Raw genomic sequence first — 20618 nt, forward strand, 5'->3', positions numbered from 1 at the left:
TCGTGTGTCTCAGTGCTTGTAAGCTTAAAAATTCGGCCTGTGGGAATTTTAACATGAAACAGGTGTGTTTAGAAAGAGATTTTTATTTAGTCAAGTGTCTCGTCAGCTTGATAGATTTGTCAAGATACAGGATGATAAAGATATAACAGATAAAAAAAAAGCTGTTGCTGCAGTCACGCAGTATGAAAAGTTTCTCAGCCTTAGCACAAGAACAGCAGGATTTTGTACAATCTCATTCTTATTTCTTCTTTCTTGAGTAAGAGGCATCAGCATCCTGGAGGGAGAGGACAATAAATCAGTATTTCAGCCCCCACTTTCTGCTGCGTTGAAGTTCTTCACTTGTGTTGTTTTTTCTTTGAAAGAGCTTGTGACGGGGGGCAGTTACAGTGTGGAAGCAGGAAGTTTCGTTTTTGCATTTCCTGCTTTTGGAGTGCTTTTAATGTTTGTTTTTTTTTTTTGTGCCAAGTTCAACGAAAACACAGTAATAATAAATAGCATCTACCAAGCAGTGCTGTGGGGACAGAAGGCAGCAGATCTGTCCCCGGGGCTGCCAGTGTGGGTGAAGAGCCCTGACAGACAACAGCACTGTGTAACACCCTCCTGGGAGGTGCTCAGGTTACGTGCCTGGTACAAAAACTAGACACGACCAAGGGAGATGTTTTCCACAGTCCTAATTCCAAGCTGCATTAAGTAATTCACGCCAGTGACTGATAACTCTGCATTAACAGGGAGTCCTGAACTTGGAGGTCAGAGCAAGGCCTGGGGCACTGCAAGATGTGCTGACTTTGCCGTGCTGTGACCACACCGCGTAACTCTACACTAACAGGATGCAGGGATGGACTCCAGACGGGCATCAGCTGCTACAGAAGCGAGGACGGGAAAAAAAGAGTCAGCCAGCACTTACCACTCCACTCTTGAAGTTCTGTATCCTCCTCTTGCCCATCCTGTTCATGAGCCACCAGGCCCAGGTGGGCGCGTACTGCCACAGGTAGCAGACAGCCAGGTAAGGGTGGTCGCTGATCCAGGCCTCCTTCAGGTCGTTGGCCGTGCTCACCAGGGTGAGCCGGGCACAGCGGTCCGTGGGCATCTTGTGGGACTGGTCCCCGCTGTTCTCTATGGACTGGGCAGGGACAGAGGGTGAGCAGGGGTTAGAGTGGGATCCCAGGGAGGGATGGAGGCCAAGCTCTGTGTGCCAGGCACCCTCCCCACAGCCTCCCCACAGGGAGAATCCAGCCAGTAAGGCAGAGACTGAGGCTGGTGTTCACTGTGGGAACCCACCTTCCTTTGGCTTAATTAATAGCACCCTTTTTATTAATGCCTTGATTGATGGGTCAAAGGTTACAAAAAAAAAAAAAGATAAAATGGATCTGCAAGCTCTGCCCTGCTTCAGCACAGCTTCTACTTGATGGTGACACAGATTATTGGAACAGGTTACCCCCATTCCTGCAGCTCTGGGAAATGGGAACACCCCTATTCCCAGCTTTCTGCCCCCTTCTATGCTACAAGTTACTCAGTAACCAGGTTAGTTGATGAGGACACAGTCGCCATTAACTTAAATATTCCTGCCAACTCTCCCTCCATGGGCAATCTCAGCCAAGGGAAAATCAGGAGGCTGCCTTGGAGCAAGGATGTCTACCCCAGGTCTTGTCCCCATGTATCACTCAGTGAACACCCCTGTGCGCTTACACACATTTCACTGCAGCACAAACACACTGCTCTAGCAATCTGTTCTTGTTTCCCAGGGCAAAAGCAGTTCTGGTCTAGATTTGCTCTTCCTCCCTGGTCTTCTGCCACGCTGAAGTCTGAGGAATGTGTTTTGCAAGCTTCCCCCATTGCTCAAAGAGTACATCTTTTCTTTCACGCAATTATCAAGCTTTGCAAGCCAAAAATCCTCCCAGAACTGGATTCAGCAATGGGAGAGCCCCTCCCCCTCACTGGTGGGTTATCCTGAGCTTCAGATTGAGTGAATTTAGGGCAGATTACAGTTTGATGTATCCCAGTGGCGATTTTTGGCCAGCTGCTTTGTTAGGACAGCCTTTATTAAAAACCATTGTGCAGTTGGAAGGTTTGGCTTTTCCTCCTGGAACAATCCCTAACAGGAAAGGAATGCACAGCTCCCGTCAGCTGAGCTGGGGCTGTGCCAGCAGCAGCATCACCCACCAGGGCACAGCGTGACCAGGGCAAACAAAGCTCTACCTGTGCACAAGGACAGTGTTCTGCAGGCACAGCTGTGTCCAGAAAAGCCTGGACTTTCCCCCACAACTGCAGCACAGTGGCTGTACAGTAAATTTTACCAGACTTGGGTTGTTCTCTCTTGGGAAGAGAGAAGGTGTAACAATTATCAAACTCAATATTTTTATTTTTTTTTATCATACAGATTTGACAGTTCTGTACCACTCAAAGCACTTCTTAGTTAAAAAGATGAGGTCAGTGTTTGCTGGGAGGAGAAAAAGAGAAGAAAACCACGAAAGGATCACTGGCCCTGCAGCAGAAGTTGGATTTGTAACAAGAGAACTGAGTTCTTACCTTTGAAAGATTCTCTGTAAAGACATTTTGGATAATCTTGGACTGCACAGGCCCTGGGCAGATGTTGATGATGCTGATCTCAGGGTAGTCAGTCAGCTCAGTCCTCAGGGAATTAAAAAATCCCTAGAAGAAAATAATATGATGAAATCTTCCCTTTACCATGTCTCTGAAAGGCTTAACTGACTACATCTTTTCATGCTAATTCATGCTGTAAAAACAACAGTATTCCACTAAAATTCATACTACTTTGTTTTGGCTTTCCACACTCAATGGCTAATTTAACATTTTATCAGCAATTACAGACACTGACTTACACTGCACACTGGTTTGTATCCTTGGCTTCCCAAATACACAATAATTTTGCTAAACTACATCCAGATTCTGCTGTCCCTGTACTGAGGACAAGCTTTGCTCTACAGTAGTGGAAGTGCCACCAATTCTAAGAACTACAATATCATGGAAATTACCTTTTTTAGGTGAATTGCTCTTTGTGGTGAGATAAAAAATTTTATATGGTTTCTATCCATTAAGTGGCTTTACTGAGTAAGTGGCTGGTTTTATATAAGAGAAGGAGGAAAACTTTTCAGCACAGCAAGTCAAAGGTGCACCCTGACAAATTTAGGGGGTAATTCTGCACCATTGAATTCACTGCAAAGTTTTATATCTGTGTGGATGCAGATTTCAATCTTATTTCAGCTCAGGAATATGACACCAGTGTATCCAAGTTAAATTGTAGTTACGAAAACTGCAAGTACTCCTTTTCTTTAAGCTAACAGGATACAAGTTTTCTGAATCTCTGTAGCATTTCACATTTACATGGCAACTGTTATGGGAAACATGAGCAATTCAGGAGGGCACTGGTCAAGCACTGCTGATTTAGCTGACACCCCTTCATGTCTTATCTTTGACCTGCTTAGTAACAGTCCCCTGTATTTATTCCAACACGTAATTTTGTGTCACAACAGAGACAGAGAGTGAGCAAAGGCTGATACACTCCCACTGTAGGAAAATGTTATCACTTGTACTCCCCTGCAGCTTGGGAAGAGGCTGACCCAGAGCTCCTCACTGAGTTGCAACAGAGGGCTAAAACCAGTCAGATACCAGCCTATGATGACACAGAAGCACCAGCTGGGACAAGCCACAAGAGCTCTTGCACACTCTGACCAAGAACACGAGCTCCAGTTTCCCAGTTGCTGGTGGCTAATTCCAGTTTATGGATTGCACACAGGCTTTGCAGCGTATTTAAAGTTCTAAGTACCTGCAGGCCCCAGATCTGGTGTCAGACCTTCACAGCAGGGTAGCAAAGCCTGGAGAGGACTAAGTTCTAATATTAAAGACACTTGTGTGCCCAGAAATCTGCTCCTGGACCACAGGAATCTGCCAGCCACCCAGTTTTTTTGGATTAAAAAGCCAGGCCCTCCCTTGGATTATCTCCTGCCCTGAGAGGAGCCTCCTCCAGCCCACTGAGCACCTTCAGATGTGGCACCAACACGGCTGTGAAAACCAGAATCTCACATGTGCTCGGTCCCCTCTGGAGGCTCTGTGTACACTTTGTACATTCTCTCCAATTCCAGCACTTATCCTTGACATCCAAAGATAGCTGGTATGAAATTCCTCCACTTCCTCCCAGAAGACAAGCTTTAAATTCCTAAGAAAGAAAAGGAAGTGCTCTCTTTTCTTTGAATTCAGGCAGGGACGGACCCAAATTTGGGAGCAGTGAAGGAACTCCAGTGCAAGAAGGAAGAACCTGAGTGTCTCCACCGAGCCCTGACAGACAGAGGAGCTGCTCTCAGCCATCCCTGGGCCTTTCCAGCTTGGTGCACAAATCCTACAAGATGCTGAGGAAGACAAGCCTGAAATGACTCCTACGACAGAAACATTTAGAAATTCCACTAATGACCAGAGAATTGAACAAAGAGAGGAGTTTCTGCTGCTCAGTGCAGTCCATGGGCTTATTAGGCAAGTTCCTGATGAAGGGACACTTTGAAGGCCACTCTGATCCACTCCACATGCCACCAATTAGATGAATCACAACTGGGTGAGTGGCACAGGATCTCCATGAGCATCATCTCACCAAGAGAGAAACTGCATCAGTCAGATACAGACTCCCATGGACTCGACTCACACTCTCACAGCACTGAAATAAAGGATAATTTCATCACTAGGTCATTGCCATGAAGAATTCCAGTTGGCGTGAATCAAAGCGTGATTGTTTCAAGAACAAGTTCTAATTCTAAGCAGAATTCCTTCCTTCCTCCTCCAACGGCCATTTAAAAGAATTAGGAAAAACAAAAACAAAAACCCCAAACCAAAAACAAACAAACAAAACTAAAAACCAAAACAAAACCACCAAAACAAAACCAGCAAAAGGAGGGACTTTTTCCCCAAAAGGTATGACTAAGATTGCAGCATTAAGGGTGTCAGCTGTGAGGGGCTCCAAGGCATGAAATTATAAAAACCAAACCAAACCAAAAGCCATAACAGATGAATTCATGTCAGACAGGCTCACATACTTTAAACTGGTGGCCAAAATGCAACCTTCATTTCAAGATCTTAAAATACAGGTGGATACACGCTGGGAAAACACAACAAGAAAAGCGTCACTTGCCTTATTTTTTTCCTCCCCTCCCTTCCAACTCAGAATATGCTGTGATATCTGTGACTTCTTCGTGGTCACCATCAGAGCTGGGCTACAGGGCTATCTGAAGAGGGCTGCCACTCTTGCAGACTTCCCTTACCTGAACTGTACTGGTGAAATTCGATATTTAAAAAAAGCTTTTCCCAGTTTTTGGGGGCTTCCTGCCCACACTTAGCCTTAGCTCCAGACCAGGAGAGACCCTCAGACAGAGTCTCTTTGAAATCTCTCCTGCAAATCACAAGTTTCAACACCTGCAATTGGTATTTGTAGAACTACTGTGAGCGAAACAAGAAAGGAGGTTGGAGCCTGGTTGGCCTGGTTATTGAGCAGAGGGAAAAGCCAAGGAGATATAAGCAGTTCAGAGAGCACATTTTAATTAATTTTAGAAATCTATCTCTTTAAAGCTCTGTCCACGCTCTCAGTCTTAACATGAGACTCAGAATTCCGAGTATTTTTGAAGCAGCACATGAATTCCTTGTGCTCTGCGGTTAATTAGCCACGCTCAGCCCAACCGCACCACGCCCAGAGATAATTCAACCGAAAGAACATTTAATAAATGAAGGAGCACGAAGGGAATCCAGGCTCTTCTGCTCACTGCTTTGTTCTAATTTAAATCTACTAGACTTAACCCAAGAGTTGGCCTCTAATGGGCAATTTCAGCACTGCTTCTCCCAGTGAAGAGCTGCAGATCCCTCCCCACCACTAACTGGAAACTTCTTGCCGGCAGAGACCTGTCACCATCATCTACCTCTTCACTCCTTCACGAGGCTTTGCAGTGTCAGCCACCTGTTACATTTCTATTGTTGCTCGTCAAATTACCAAAAAGATATTGATCCCCCAGATTAGGCAGTTATTTACTCTGTTCACGTGCTTAAAGGCAGCAGGCAGGGCCAAGGTGCCAGTTTTTTACGCCACCACTGAGCACAGCTGAAGTTTGTTTTACTGACATCAAAATGTACACTAGCAGGAAGCCAAACAGTGGTGAAAGACAAACATGGCTCAACAAATTTACCAGTTAAGCAAATGATTCCTCAACGATACAGGCAGATACTCTTCCGAGCTCCTCTTTTATGTTTTTCTACTCAAGTGATGCTACTTCCAAAAAACAGGACACTGTGAGTTGCCAGTTTTTTCACACCACAGCAACACTCAGAACTCTTGGGAAGATTTGTTCAGATATTCTCAGATAGATCAAAAATTCTCCTTTCCCTGAGTAGTTTGCTTCACCACTCGCTGCTCTCACTTTACTGTCCTAAAGATTTCCTGTAGTCTTAAAACTCTCACCAGTGACTCTCCCTCCTTCACTGAGTTAGGATGAGAACTTCTATACAGAATAATCCTGCTGTTTAGGTATTCCCTCATCTGAGGGCCAGAGGCCAAGGTCTTGTGTTTCACAGTGGAGTTTAACCAGGTAGAGGTTAGAACCAACAATGTGGCACTTGAATTCTAGTCAGAAAATAGATCTATACTGGGAGCTGAGATATTTTGCATTCCAGAGCAATTTAATTTCAGGACTTTCAATGCCTGAGGATGCTGTGTTTAATTTCATGGGAGATTTTGTGTTTTCTGCACGGAATAAAGTCCTCTGCCATAGCACTGATGCTGGTCTATTGCACAGCAAGACTTAATTAACTTCCAAAATGTAACTCACCTGCAGAGCGTGCTTGCTGGCACAGTAGCCAGTGGCAAGAGGAGCTCCCATGATACCCATCACACTGCTCACAGTAACAATCTTTCCTCTTTTCCTCTGGATCATGTGATTCAGGACATACTTCGTTAAAGAGATTGTACCCAGGTAGTTGAGTTCTATGATGGCATTGTAGACATCCAGGTTTGTATCCACAAACAAGGAGCGCTGGGAGCGTCCTCCATTGTTGACCAAAACATCGATCTCAGGGAAAAGATACAAAGATAAATTAATATAACATTATTTCCTTTAGTTCTCGTGCTTCCTCAGGCAATTCAGTGACACAAGATTAGTTTTCAGTCATATGCCCAGGGATTATTTGTTTGTTGTTGCATCTCTGCAAAGCCTGCTGAAACCCAGAGGCAAGGAGCAGAAGGGATAAAAATTCAGGGACTTTTTGGCAAGTTTAATACTGATACTGAATAAAGAGGTAGATACCAGTGAATTTATCATACAATAAAATAGAAGTAGAATAAGAACAAATATAAATGCAGGTCTAGGAGGTAGAGAAGAAAAAGCAGTTTAAGCCCAGAAGCACCCCTTACCTTGCCAAAATGCTTAAGAACACTGTTGGTTGCAGCTTCATGAGAGGATCTGTCAGTCAAGTCAAGACGCAGAACAAGGATATCTTTTTCACTCAAGCTGCTGATCTCTGAAAACAACCATGGAGTGAATGGGAACCAGTTAAGAGACTGCTAATGTAACAACTGTGGGAAATGTAACATGCTTTTAAAGACCACATTTTCACGAAAAAAAGACATGAAGAAACAGTAACACCAAGTTGTAAATAAAATGCTTGCTTTGCTTTCCTTTTTATCTCTGCAGAGAATCCATTTTTAACCTGTTTCCTGCCAAGTCCTTCTTTTCTCATCATTATGCTTTTGTACATGAAAAGCTTGGCTTTACTAAAACATGCTTGTGTAGCTCACCACAGACAACTCAATTCTCCAAATAAATTGCAACAGCTGGGAGTAATGTGCATGCAAGTTTTTCTCTGAGCCAATCAGAAGCACAGCACGCTGGCAGCCCTGACATTTTGCCTGGATGTTTACAGGTCAAGCATGTTTATTCCTGATAACAGGACTAGCACAATTTAGAGCCAAACCACAACATAACACACCTGAGCAGCTACGAGGCAAAGTCTAGAGGAGCTGGGTTATTGGGGCATTACTGGAGGAAGCAGGAGGGTTTTGTTTAACTGGCAGTTTTAACATACCCGTCTCCTGAAATAAAAGTCAGCTGCCATCAAGTTCCAGCCCTCATGCTGAGCACTTCTACCACTGTCTCTTCAGAACAACTGACCTTTTCCACAGAAAGTATTTCTTGAGCACATGATTTTTTACTTTACTTTTATTAGTTTGATAGTGCTATTTTTGTTTCTAAATCAATTCCCAGCCACACGTAAGTGTACCTGCTCCCCTTTAAGCAGCTGAACTCTACAGAGAGCCTCAGGCCTTGATTTTTTAATTATTACTTCTTCATACATAAGGAAGGTTAAACTTTGTCTTAACAGTGATGTAGAAATAAAGAGGTTACTTAAATCTGTCAGCTGCCTCTGTTCAAAGGTCATTAGTACTTAAGCCACTGGTTAAAACAAACCCATCTCTCTGGTTTAATATTACAAGGAACTCCATTTATTTCTCCCTCCAACCCCTCCATGTGTATTTTCCCTTCAGTTTTTTCCAGAAATACAGCAGTAAAATCCATGTAGTTTAAGATGCCTTCTCAGAGACATTTCCACCTCATGCTGCCTCAAGTAGATTTGCAGGGCTGAAACCTGTCAGGGTGTGGAGTGTTCCTGCCTTGGATTAACAAGGCCAGACACTCGACCCAGCCACAAAAGCTGCACAGAGGAGAAAGAAAAGAGCAGAGAAAGACTGCTGATAAGGAAGGAAGTGCTCTTCTATAAGACGTGAGAAACTTCTGACATCAGGGAATTTCAAACCAGAAATGTTGTTTTGGAGCAATCCAGAGTCTAGCTTGATTTCCAACCCCCAAAGCACTCAAATTGTATCCCTCCAGCAGCCTCCTTAATTCTTTTCTGGGGTGAGGAATCCTTACTCTAGGCACTCCTCACAGACAGCTTTCACAAAACTTCCAACATTCCTGTCACCCTTTGTCCAAAGTACTTCCCCCATTCACTCATCCCATTTTTTTTCTGGGTGGGCACAGCACTGCCCAGTTTATACACTGCCAGAATGATGTTCTTCGTTGCTTTTATTAATAACCACCAACATTCCACTGCCTTTTCTTTGCCTGCTACCAAACTGATGTGGTTTTAGGGAACAATTATGGCACCCAGAAAAACACTTGGTCCCGAGTGGGAGACCTCAGTTCGGAGTTCATCGTTCAGGTTTCAGATCAGCGACTCTTTTCAAACCATGTGAACCCAAGATCTCAGCTTCTCATAACATGATAAACACTCCTGCTCAGGGTAGTGTTTTCCAGCATTTCCTCTTCTTTTATTTCTCCCCTTGTGTAATGCCCTTAGACAGAGGTTGAGCTTTTAGCAGAGGCTGATCAACGTGACCTCCTGGGGTCCACTCCCCAACCTCAATAACCGCACACTTTTTGAACTTACAGATTGCCTGTCACTCATTTGGCCTATCCATATTTAAATCCTATTTGAGCTTTGTCAAGCCAAGAAACAACCCACTTGCTTTTATTCTTTTTAGGGATTTTGAGAGAAAGCAGCCCCCAGCATTTCTGATAAAATTCAGCTCATGTTGCAGAGAGTGGTTGGGGAAATAGAGGAGCCACTTGCAGGAGCCACAGAAGTTATGCAAGTTGTTTTCTCTCCCTCCTGCACAAGTGCAATGAAGTGTTGAGTTGGCATATGCATGACTCAACAGGTACTGCCATAGGTCTTACAGAGCTTTCCTTCTCTCTCTCCCTCAGCTTTTAGGCAGTGTAGAATGCATAAACCTGTATCACAGGGTGGCGTCCCTAAATTCTGAACAAGATACATGTGCTTGTTTCTGACATCTAGTTCAGTTGCTGCTGTGTACAGCCTCTCCAGGAGGCATGTCACAGCCCATTAGCTCCAATTATGGCCCATAATTCAGCCAAATTCACGTTGATATTACATGTTGCAGCTCACTCCTAATCCACCCCATGCTACTTAACTCTTGCAGAACAGTCTTGAACTCAACTGCAAAGAGAAAACACGCAGGTGGAAGCAGGGACAAACCACCCAGGAATCACATGGACCCACTGCCCAGTCATGCAGGGATGGAATCAGGAAGATCAACAACCAGGTGGAGTTTGAAACTGGTGAGGAATGTGAAAGGCAACAAAGGCTTCACAGGCACAGCAGCAACAGAAAGGAAACCAAAGACACAGAGAGCTCACTGCTGAGCAGGGATGGTGAGGGGGAAGTGAGGAAAGGCACAGAAAAACGTCAGGTACTTATTGCTTTCTTTGCTTTAGTCTTCTCTGGCAAGATCTCCTCTCAAGTCTCCCACACTCCTGAGGCTAAACTCTGGGGGAAAGAAATACTAACAGAGTCAGAGGAAGGCAAATTAGGGACAAACTGCACATATAAGCAGGGCGATATACACATCCAAGATTTACAAGAGCTAACTGATGTCACTCATCTTTGGAAGGTCCTTGGTAAGTGCAGTAAGTCCCCAGTGACTGGAGAAAAGGAAGTGTCACACAGCTTAACCTCAGCCCTCGGGAAAGTTGTGTGGCAACTCCTCCTGAAAGCAATTTCCAAGGACATGAAGGAGAATTAGGTATGTGGGAAAAGCCTGCATGGATCCAGCACGGCCATACACTGTCTGAGCAACTTAACTGCTTTTTGTGATCAGCTGTGGTATCCCTCCCTGATCAATATATTTTTAGTATCTTCATCAATGAACCAGATGATGGGACAAAAACACAGGTTTTGAGAAAATTTTCAGTTAACATCAAGTTCAGAGGAGCAGCTGCTCTGCTGCAGAGCAAGACTGCCATGGAGAGGCATCTTTACAAGCTCTAAGAACAGTCTGACAAACTTCACTGAGCTCAAAAAGTCAAATGCCAAGTTTCACACGTGGGACAGCACAGTGCTGGGCAGTACTGCAGGCCAACATCCAGATGGTCACGGATCAGCTCCCCAGACAAGACCTGAGGTCCTGGTGGAAGGACAACAGCAAGCTGAGTGTAAGCAGCATTAGTTCTGGCAATTGCAAATGCTAATGGACTCCACCAACAAAAGCAGACTGCAGGAAAAGTGATTTTTAAGAGCCTCTACATGGCATTCTCAGACTGCATCTAAAGCACTGTGTCCGGTTTTGGACTCCTCTAGTTCAAGAACAAATACACACACACTGAAGACAGTGTAGAATAGGACCACTGAGATGGTCAAGGAAAGGGATAGTAGCTGGATTTACATGGTCTTGAGAAGCAAAGGATGAGAGTGAAGTGTGTTCAATTACTCTCTTCCACTACTTGAAGGCTGGCTATAGAAAACATGAAGTAACTATCATAGAATCATAGACTCAGAGAATGGTTTGGGTTGGAAGAGACCTTGAAGACCATCCAGTTCCAACCCCTGCCATGGGCAGGAACACCTTCCACTAGACCAGGTTGCTCAGAGCCCCATCCAACCTGGCCTTGAACACTCGCAGGGATGGGACAGCCACAGCTTCTCTGGGCAATCTGTGCCAGGGCCTCACAAGGAATAATTTCTTCCAAATACCTAACCTAAACATGTCCTCTCTCAAATTAAAGCCATTCCCCCTTGTTCTATCACTTCATGCCCTTGTTATGTTTCTGTGTCACTGAAGAGTTTCCAATATTCCTACTAATCAGACCTTTAGTTAAAGGTTAAAGTTCAGCAGTAAATATTTGCAAAGCACAGGGCTACACAGGACTTTAAAGCTCGTACATAGCACAGCTCAGACATTCACAGGGTCACTTAAAAGTTGGCAGAAGCAGAAATCATCTCTGATAAGTCTCTACTCCTGGTGCACATGAATGGAAATAATATTTCTGAATATTCCCTTGACACATAACCCTCTCATACAGGTATTTCCTGAAAATGCCTATCCAGGATTAGAGCTCCTGCCAGCCTATCTTGTGTTATCAGTTTTGCAATGATAACAAACAGTTCCAGACTTCTCCTGACCACTCAGCATTTTGTCACACGGCACTGGGGTTCTGTCACGACTGCCACCCTGTCATCGCACGTCCCCTGCTTCTTTATAAGTGTAACCCTCTGAGTGACTGCTTTTGGAACCAGCAGTAAATAAAACTAAGGAGCTGTGAGTTTTTAAAAGTTCCTTGAGAGATTTTCTGAGTAGGCTGCTGCAGCTTTCAGCTTTCTAGAAATGCTTAGGTGCTAACCCAAGAGAAACATTTCAGTGTTCCCTAGCACACGTTCCAAGTACGCTGCAGACATTCTATCAACATTACTAGGAATGAACTGCCAGGGTGATAACAGATCCCCTATAAAATGCTGCACTCTGAGCTGTAGAGGATAAACAGCCTGAAAGAGGTGTAACATTAATCATGTTCAAAACCTCCATCAGCATGAATTGACTGTATGTCCCTCTCGCTGCCAAGACAGAAAACAGGAGGGACAAAGAGAAACAGGAGGAATGAAACCAGGCTACTGACTCCACAGGCATGTGAAAGATAATGCAATGGTTAAACATTCCACTTCACATTTTTTCCTTTTGATCTACAGGAGATCCTCTTGCTTGCAAATTCTTAGAACATTCTTTTTCCAAAGAGCAAAATCAGTTGTCGCTCTGCCTTGTAACAACACACAGACCTGAAGAAAGAAGATTTCTCAGCAGTGTGCACCTACATGGTTTGGTTCTTCTACAGGATGATACCCCCGACATTGTTTCCTCCACTCCCAACAGTATTTATTACATTTCTTAATCTAGTATCTTACAAGATCACTTGCAGTTGATAAGGAGATTTTTTAGGTAACAGAGGCCTATGAAGGAACTGTGTCATGCAAGTCTACACAAAGTTTTCTTACTCACAAAAAGAAAGTACCAGCTTCAAAGGTACAGTGAAGCTCTGTATAAAGCTGACTTTCATCATTAAATTTATTCCTGTGATATGTGGGTTAGTGTTTCTGTGGCAATTCCACCACAGCAGGAGTGGAGCTGTTTGCATGAAGTGGTTAAGTTGTACTTACGAAGGCACTTCTTTTTCACTCTCTCCAGCTCATCCTCCCTTCTTGCAGAGATGGCAAGCAGGGCTCCTATCTTTGCCAGCTGGTAAGTCAGTTCTTCTCCGATTCCACTTGAAGCTCCTGTCACCCAGACAACTTTGCCACGCAGTTCATTTTCTGTCAAAGGAATCAAGACAGCAGCTCACGCATTGCCAGTGCCAGGATAAACATCTAACTCACTGCAGGAGTACAATCTGATAGTGTTTTTAAGAAATCTGATATTAAGAGATATGCTCCGGTTTGGGGGGCTATTACAAAATCCTGACTTCTTTATTTTTTAGTCATGTGCACTTGTGAAATTGTTCATAGCTGTCCTGTTGCCATTTGAACTTTGTTCCAAGGCTAATCTGAATAAACATGGATTATTTACCTGATGGGAGAAATCTGATTGCATTTCTGCAAGCCATCCACACAGTTCCACTAACCTCATCAAACAGAGCTTCAGAGGAAAAGGGAGAAGAGAATTCTTGGAAGGGACAGGAAACAGTTACTGTATTGCAAATTCAAACAAAAGTCTAAGCAAACCTTTCCAAATAATGTTTCATTTCAATAATGTTCCTAAGTAATTGCTGACAGAATAAAATTCTCTGAACAAAGACAGCTGATCATAAAAACCCAAATGGGCGTTAATTCACTTTGTTTTGTATCTGATGCAGGTTAATTCCTGCACTGGCCAGAGCACAGTACACAGAGTTCTCAAGGTTCCCTGTGCAGTCACAGTTCCTGCCCTGACACGTTTTTTTAACCTGTAGTAAAAGTAAGAACATCTTACTCCTCTTACTCCTTTGCTGATAGGCCTGTTTCCTCTTGTTCACAATCATTCCCACTCCGTGGTACACCTGGGTACTGGGAAAAGGCTTAGCTTTCCAGACATATATCCAAAACCATCAAATGCAACAGATGGCTGAAAATCACCCATTTAATTCTAGAACATGATTTAAGGAGGAAGGATCACTAATTGCAGAGCACTTTTCAGAATGTACCATTGCCTGACACTTGTCTGGGTTCTCCAAGACCAGTTTTAGTGACTATCAGTCTCGGGGAGGATTGACTCACTCAGAGCACTGCTGACAGGAGCTCTCCCCTCTGTTTCTCAAGTTAGTGAAGAGGAGTATTCCAACACGTAGCCAACCAATAAGATGTCATTGTGTAATTCAAACACAATGAGACTTAAAGCCAGTTCCACTCTGAAAAGGGCCACGGTAGCATTTTTCAGCTTTTTAAGCTGAAACTTTCCCATCGTTTAATTTAGCAAAAATACTTCTTTTTCACTGCAGTTGGTGGCTGATGCTGCTTTTACTTCCTGCTTAATCCAGGGATTCAGTTCCTGAATTTCTCTACAACACATTGTGTTTCAAATTTCTACTTTTGGAGTCTTAATGACATAAAACCCACAAAGACATCAGCACCAAAGCCTTCTGCCCTTTTGACAAGAGCAGAGAGCACTCAAGACTGACTGTCAGAGCTCAGCTTGAGTTCGTGGGACTGGCAGTGAGTACTATTTGTCTTTTTCTAAGCTGACTGTAGTTTAGCCAAAGAAAAATCCCTCATAAAACCAAGCTTTTGTGGTTTGGTTTTTTGTTTGTTTCTAAAAAACAAAACAAAACAAACAAAAACAACAAAAACAACAAAAAAACAAAACAAAAACAAACAAAAAAACACACCGAAAAAAACCAACAAACAAAAACCCACACAAAAACAAAACACTAACTAAAAACACTAACAACAGCAACAAGAGTCACTTCCCAAAGGAGAGATGTATTCTAAGGTTATGAGCTTGGGAGGCAGAAAGAGGTGTTGCTGAAGTTGTAGGAATATCCACTGTATTGATCATTATACCAAATGGCTGCTGTCTGTAAAGTTTATTCACACCCTCTTCCTATAGTTTTATTCCAATATATTCCCAATTCACTGAATTAATGACAAGGAACATGGGGGTTCACCTCTCCTACTACATTTTCTTTTGCAGAAGATGAAAGTAGACAAACACTACATGAACAAAACAACACATGGACGTACTTTCAGCCCTGCTTACCACACTCATTCCTCTTGCTATTGAAAACAAATCCACTTCCTCCTACCCCTTAGTTTCCCAGTTCCCAACCTGTCTTGGGCAGCTTCACAGCAGTTATTCAGGATCTTGTTCTGTGAACAGAATAATCAACTGAGATAAGGCAAGTTTTTCACCAATCCCCCAGTGCTCAGTTACCCAGCACTGAGCTACCAAGAGTTGACATAATGGAAAACCTCAAATCCTGGTGCAGAACGAGTATCAAACCATCAGATTGCTCCAGAAAAGACATCCTGTTGTTACTGGAAGTCAGCTTAAAAATTAACCATGCCAAATTAAAAAATAAAAGCAGATTATACTATTACTAACCATTAACCACTGTGTTACCAGGCATAACAAATGAGAGGTCGGACAGAGCTGCACTGCAAATAATCCAAAAAGTGGGTTTGTAGCTCTTCTTCGAGGGTTTTTTTCACACATTTTATAGCTCTTATAGCACAAGGCTGCCATATCATTTCATTCAGGGAAAATATTTGGGGTGGAGAAGTTCACGGCAGAACATCTTCCCCACAGACTTGAAGAATCATACCATTATTCCCAAATTTAGGAGGAGGTTTTCATACATAGACAGATCCCCCTTAGCTTGATAGTGCTGGGCTGCCTGTGAAAAGTACAGGGTCTAGAGTGACTGTTGTCCAGTCAAGGAAAAACAACACACAAGGAAAGGCACCCAGCACCCAGAAATCCTTCTCTCCTGATCACAAAAACACTCAGAGGGTGGGAAGCAATCCAGCACCTGCCAATAAAAAAATCCAGAAGTCAATTTTCTCTATAGAATTGAATCACTGAAGTGGAACCAGTCTTACCTGCATTGAGGCCTTTCTCTGTAATTACAGTTTACAGCACAAGAAACGTACAAGATCAGTCTGCTTTCTGCCAAATATTTTCATGTCCAAAAACTTCAACATCTATAATAATGTTGTGGAAGCGATAACACCATATAATGACTGCAAGAGTGACAGCTCTAACAACAGCTTTAATTAAAAATCAAGGGGTTTTTTTATGGGATCCACATGTTATTTATGCAGGCACGCTACATTACGTGCCCAGTATCGGGACAAGGGAAATTTATTTGAATAAACATCTTTCCCCAGTGTTTGTCACTTCTGTTTTCCTACCTTATTTCCCAAATGGTACCATTTCAGCTCTATTTCATTTACTTACAAGCACTGAGGTTGGGGGCAGGGGGAGGTGGCCAAAGCACAGCTCACCCCTTATGTAGACAAATTTCTGCCTGATTCTTCTTATATTACATGCTGGAACAACTCCATCAAAAAAGTGACTACATTGCTCTTTATATGGGAACTTTTAGACACTACTTAAAAGTTTTTCAGGCTTCCAACAATTCTCAAGGCTACATTCAGTAACGCTGTCTACCTGAGAGCTCCTACACCTTGATGTGTAGATCCCTCAGGACAGAGCTTGAGTTCTGGTTGTATTAGTCAGGATTTATCTTGTTTCTCTGTAAAGATCATGGAGAGACTCAGGGCAAAGCCCACACATGAAGATTTTTTGTAGTTTTCTTACAGCAAGGGAGCTATCTTCCTGATGGAGTTAGTATAAAACCTTGGGCTGCATATCTGAAGAGCTACACAAGATTGTTCACACTGATTTAAATTTAGTAATTCTTAAAACTTTATTACTTGTGCTAGTCCATATAACAGAGAACAGAAAAGCATGCACATTTGCAGTAGTCTTCTACTGAAAGCAAAACACAGGGATGTCTCAACAAGTTTGTCTTTCTCTTCTCTCAAGCCATTCCTGAAGCCAAACTTCACCTGCACTGCCATTCCCCACTGAGTCACAGTCCTGAGCCAAACCTTACTCCATCATTCCTGATCCACCTTCATTTGATGCAGTCCTATCTCCCTATCTCAACCCAACAACCAGTTTCAACTTCCACATGGGACATCTTACAGTGTCCCTCATCCCACCTTCTTTCGGATCAGCTTCTGCCCCAACTCCCTGCTTCCACCTCAACTACTTGTGCCCGGCAGCTCACAACAGCCCCAAATCATCACTGCTGGCTAAGCTGAGGGGGGATATTTAGAAATTTATGGTTTTTCTGAAAAATAAATAAATAAATAAAAAATAATAATAATAAAAAAAGCAGCGCCTCTATTAAACAAACAAAGCCTATGATTTCCAAAGATCTCTGTCCAGAAGTGGGAAGAATTGCAGTCGGATTAGAAAGACCAACACTTGAAGAACATAATTCTTCAAGCGCTAGAATTGAAAGTCCCTGTTTTGGCAGCATTTTATCGAACTTTTGTACCCACAGGTGACAAAGGCAGCACCGTACAGAAACATGCACAGCCCCTGGGAGCATCGCGTGGGGCTGGTCCCTGGCACCGCTCAGGACACAATCCTCGGAAGAGGAAACCCCTCTAATTCCAGCATTAATATCCGTGTTTACTTTGCCGTAAACACTTTCAACGCCCCTGCGAAACCGAGACCTGCTTGAAGATCTCAGGACAAGACGAAGCAGAAGCTGAAACAGACGACGAAGCCACACACACCGGGCACCCTCGTCCCCTTCCCCGCCCTTCCCTCGACACCATCCCTGCTCCACGCACTCCCCGTGCCAGGACTGGGACCCTGCCCAGAAACTGTGCAAAACAAGCAAGTTTCGGGGCAAACGCGCCAGACCCGCCGGGGACTCCACGGATGCCGCGGGGCGGCTTTTAGGGAGCCGCTTTACCGGCCCGGGAGGTCTTTTAACCAGGTAAAAGGGCAGGTAAATTTGTTGTATTTTCCTGGATAAGCCCACGGGACAGGCGGCGAGCGCTGGTGCCACCGGGCAGCGGCGGCTCTCTGGGGACTCCCCACACGCCGCCACCGTCCCCCGCCCGCCCCCGGCCGCCCCGCTCCCCCCCGGCCCGGGGGCTGCAGGCGGGGGAGGCATTACCTGGCTTCTTCCCCCGCCACTCGGCCCACAGCAGCGTGAGGTCGCCGTCGGCCCGCAGCCAGCGCAGCAGCTGCAGCAGCAGCGCCAGGAGTGCCCCGCCCGCCAGCGCCAGGCACAGCGCGCACCCCCAGGCCATCGCCTCAGCCACGGCCGCAGCCCGCCCGCCCGCGGCCCCTCTTTATCGGGAGCCGCCCCCGCCGCACGCCGCCAGAGCCGGCCTCCTGCCCGCCTCCCGGCCCCCTTCCACCCCCGAGCCCGCCCTTCCAGCCTCGCTGCGCTGCCCCGGGGCGGTCAAGGCTGCGGCGATAAGCGCGGGGTTTGCAGGGCGGAGCCCGCGCCTGTGGCCGCGGGGTGAAAGTCGGGGTCTGGCCGCGGGGTGAAGGTCGGGTTCTGGCAGCGGGGCGCTCTGTTTTCCCCTCCTCGCCGCGCCCCCCGGCGAGCCGGGGCTGCCCGGCCTTCCCCTGGGGTTAAAGAGCGCTGCCCGCCGCGCGTCCCGGGCATCGGGGCGGCCTCCGGGGCTTGGCGCTGATGTGCGAGGATCAAAGGAACACTGGTGTTCGGAGATCAAACACTGGTGTTCGGAGGTCAGACACTGGTGTTTCAGAGTTCAAACACCGGTGTTCGGAGGTAAAAGCAACAGTGGCCGTTTTCCTGGAAAGCGCCGTGGCTGTGCCTTGGGGAACCCGGCGATTAATCTCCCCCCGGGGGCTTCCAGCCCACCTGCAGCCACCGCTGGCCCCTGTCACAGACCACCACAGCCTCTCCAGGTTCCTGCGGGAATGCTGGCCTTGGATGTGCCTCCTGCTCTGCCACCTGTGAATGCAAATCTGGTTCTCGCATGGACCCAACACTGCACACCTTGGATTTAAGCCCTGGGCTCCAAAATCCGTGGTGGTGGATACCCACAAGCACTAAAAAACATGGGCTGTGATGTCTCTGGTCATCACATCACTCATCTACAGCTCTTCACTTACCGGTGCTTTTGTGCAAAGGGGAAAAACACTGTTCTTACTGCTTTGATGTACCAAAGTCTTTCACACCAGGAGGTGCACATGCAAAAAGGAGGCTCTACAGGGACTCTTTGCAAGGGCTTGCAGTGATAGGACAAGATGAATGGGCTTAAACTGAAAGCAGGTAGGTTTAGATGAGGTATTAGGATGAAATTCTTCCTCATGAGGGTAGTGAGGCACTGACACAGGTTGCCCAGAGGAGCTGTGGATGCCCCATCCCTGGAAGTGTGACCAGGTTGGATGGAGCAACCTGGACTAGTGGAAGGTGTCCCTGCCCATGCCAGGGGAGTTGGAATGAGATGATCTTTAAGATCCCTTCCAACCCAAACCATTCTGTGATTCCATGATTTTGTGAAAAGGGTAACCCATAATAATTCCTGCCTCCTTGCCAGACACTCGACACAAATGCATGCAGAGCTTCTGTAGGACAGGACACACAGCCAGTTCCCAAAATCTTGCAGTTTTAAGTTCTGTGATCTATCAGAAGACTTAGCACAGGATGGTCATGCTTAGCACACACAGCTGCCTGGTCTGTTCCAGCTCCACCAATGACCAAAGGTTTCATGAATCAACTCCTGAATTGCCACATTTGCATTACAGCTTTTTGAGGCAAAACACAGCCATTGTCTACCTTTGAACCTTTAGGTTCTCACTGACTTTTCGGCAAATCAGTCCAAACCTAATCCATATGACAAGGGAAAGGTGACAGAAAATAAAAACACACTGCCAACAAACTTTCTTTCTGTAAACAACACCAATCCTAAACCATCTCCAAAACAATAATTGTAAATTAAATGCTTTTTGGTGTTTTAGAATAGAAGCAGGCCTTTGGAGGTTAGGAAGGAAGACACAGGAACTATGACCGTTCACAGTTACACAGCTATGGCTTAAAGCTGTTCTTTATATTTCTCTGCTTTCTCCTGTTTTATGAGTTGAGATCTATTTATTTAGTGTTAATGCAATGCATATCATAATAAAACCTTAAACGTCAAGCAAAACATAAATGTTATAAACAAATAGCAAGTAATTGAAAGAGTGTTGTCTGGGTCTTATTTCCTCCTTGTGCTAAGAGCAGGTGGTGCACACACAGTCGTGGAGCTTTGTGCCACAGCATACCCAAATAGGCAGTACAAAGTTAGAAAAGGATGCACACTGAACCTGCACAGTATATTCCCAGCCAGGGTTTTCCCAGATATCCCCAAAGACAAGGTATATAGCAGCTCAGGCTGAGCACAGAAAGGATGAGTAGGAGGAGCTCACGAGGTCCCAGCATCCTGTGATCGGTGAGTGGTGAGAATTTATCCTGTTCACTCTGTACTTCAACCTTCTTACAACAAAATGAGTAAAACAGATTTCTCCTGCTTAAAAAAAGGTTCAGTTATGGAGTTTTTGTGCATTTGTACACCTGCACAGTTGCCATCAGTGGGGATTTTGCTGTCTGCTCCCAAGACAGGCATGAAGTTCCTGCTTAGGGCATGAAGGAACGCTCAGTGTCAACCTGAGCTTGGGAAGGAGAGCACTGGGAAAAGTTGCAAGGTCCTTTACAAGGTGATGTCCATTTTTGCAGTTTTCCAACTTATAAAAAGCAAATATGCTCCTCTCA

The 20618-nt window shown here is 45.0% G+C and overlaps 1 protein-coding gene across 1 annotated transcript; it reads right to left on the bottom strand.

Moving 5' to 3' along the window:
• Positions 1 to 65: 65 nt before the first annotated feature.
• DHRS7 (dehydrogenase/reductase 7) lies at positions 66 to 18168 on the bottom strand. The gene is made up of 7 exons (XM_050336271.1): positions 18006 to 18168; positions 12991 to 13143; positions 7397 to 7503; positions 6816 to 7055; positions 2527 to 2649; positions 905 to 1120; positions 66 to 274 (listed from the first exon to the last, which is right to left on the bottom strand). Exons 1-7 carry the CDS (start codon positions 18139 to 18141, stop codon positions 239 to 241), a joined length of 1011 nt encoding a protein of 336 aa, XP_050192228.1. The 5' UTR covers positions 18142 to 18168; the 3' UTR covers positions 66 to 238.
• Positions 18169 to 20618: the final 2450 nt, after the last annotated feature.

The sequence above is a fragment of the Myiozetetes cayanensis genome, unplaced genomic scaffold, assembly GCF_022539395.1.
Source record: "Myiozetetes cayanensis isolate MyiCay16 unplaced genomic scaffold, myiCay2020 scf6-25, whole genome shotgun sequence".
Classification (NCBI taxonomy): Eukaryota; Metazoa; Chordata; class Aves; order Passeriformes; family Tyrannidae; genus Myiozetetes; species Myiozetetes cayanensis.

Excerpts from the sequence above, each read along its gene's own strand:
- DHRS7 (XM_050336271.1), bottom strand. The coding sequence starts at position 18,141 with ATGGCCTGGGGGTGCGCGCTGTGCCTGGCGCTGGCGGGCGGGGCACTC. Across the intron at positions 13,144-18,005 it reads GTGGCGGGGGAAGAAGCCAG|AAAATGAACTGCGTGGCAAA; the intron begins GTAATGCCTCCC and ends TTCCTTTGACAG. Across the intron at positions 1,121-2,526 it reads TTACAGAGAATCTTTCAAAG|TCCATAGAGAACAGCGGGGA; the intron begins GTAAGAACTCAG and ends GTCCCTGCCCAG.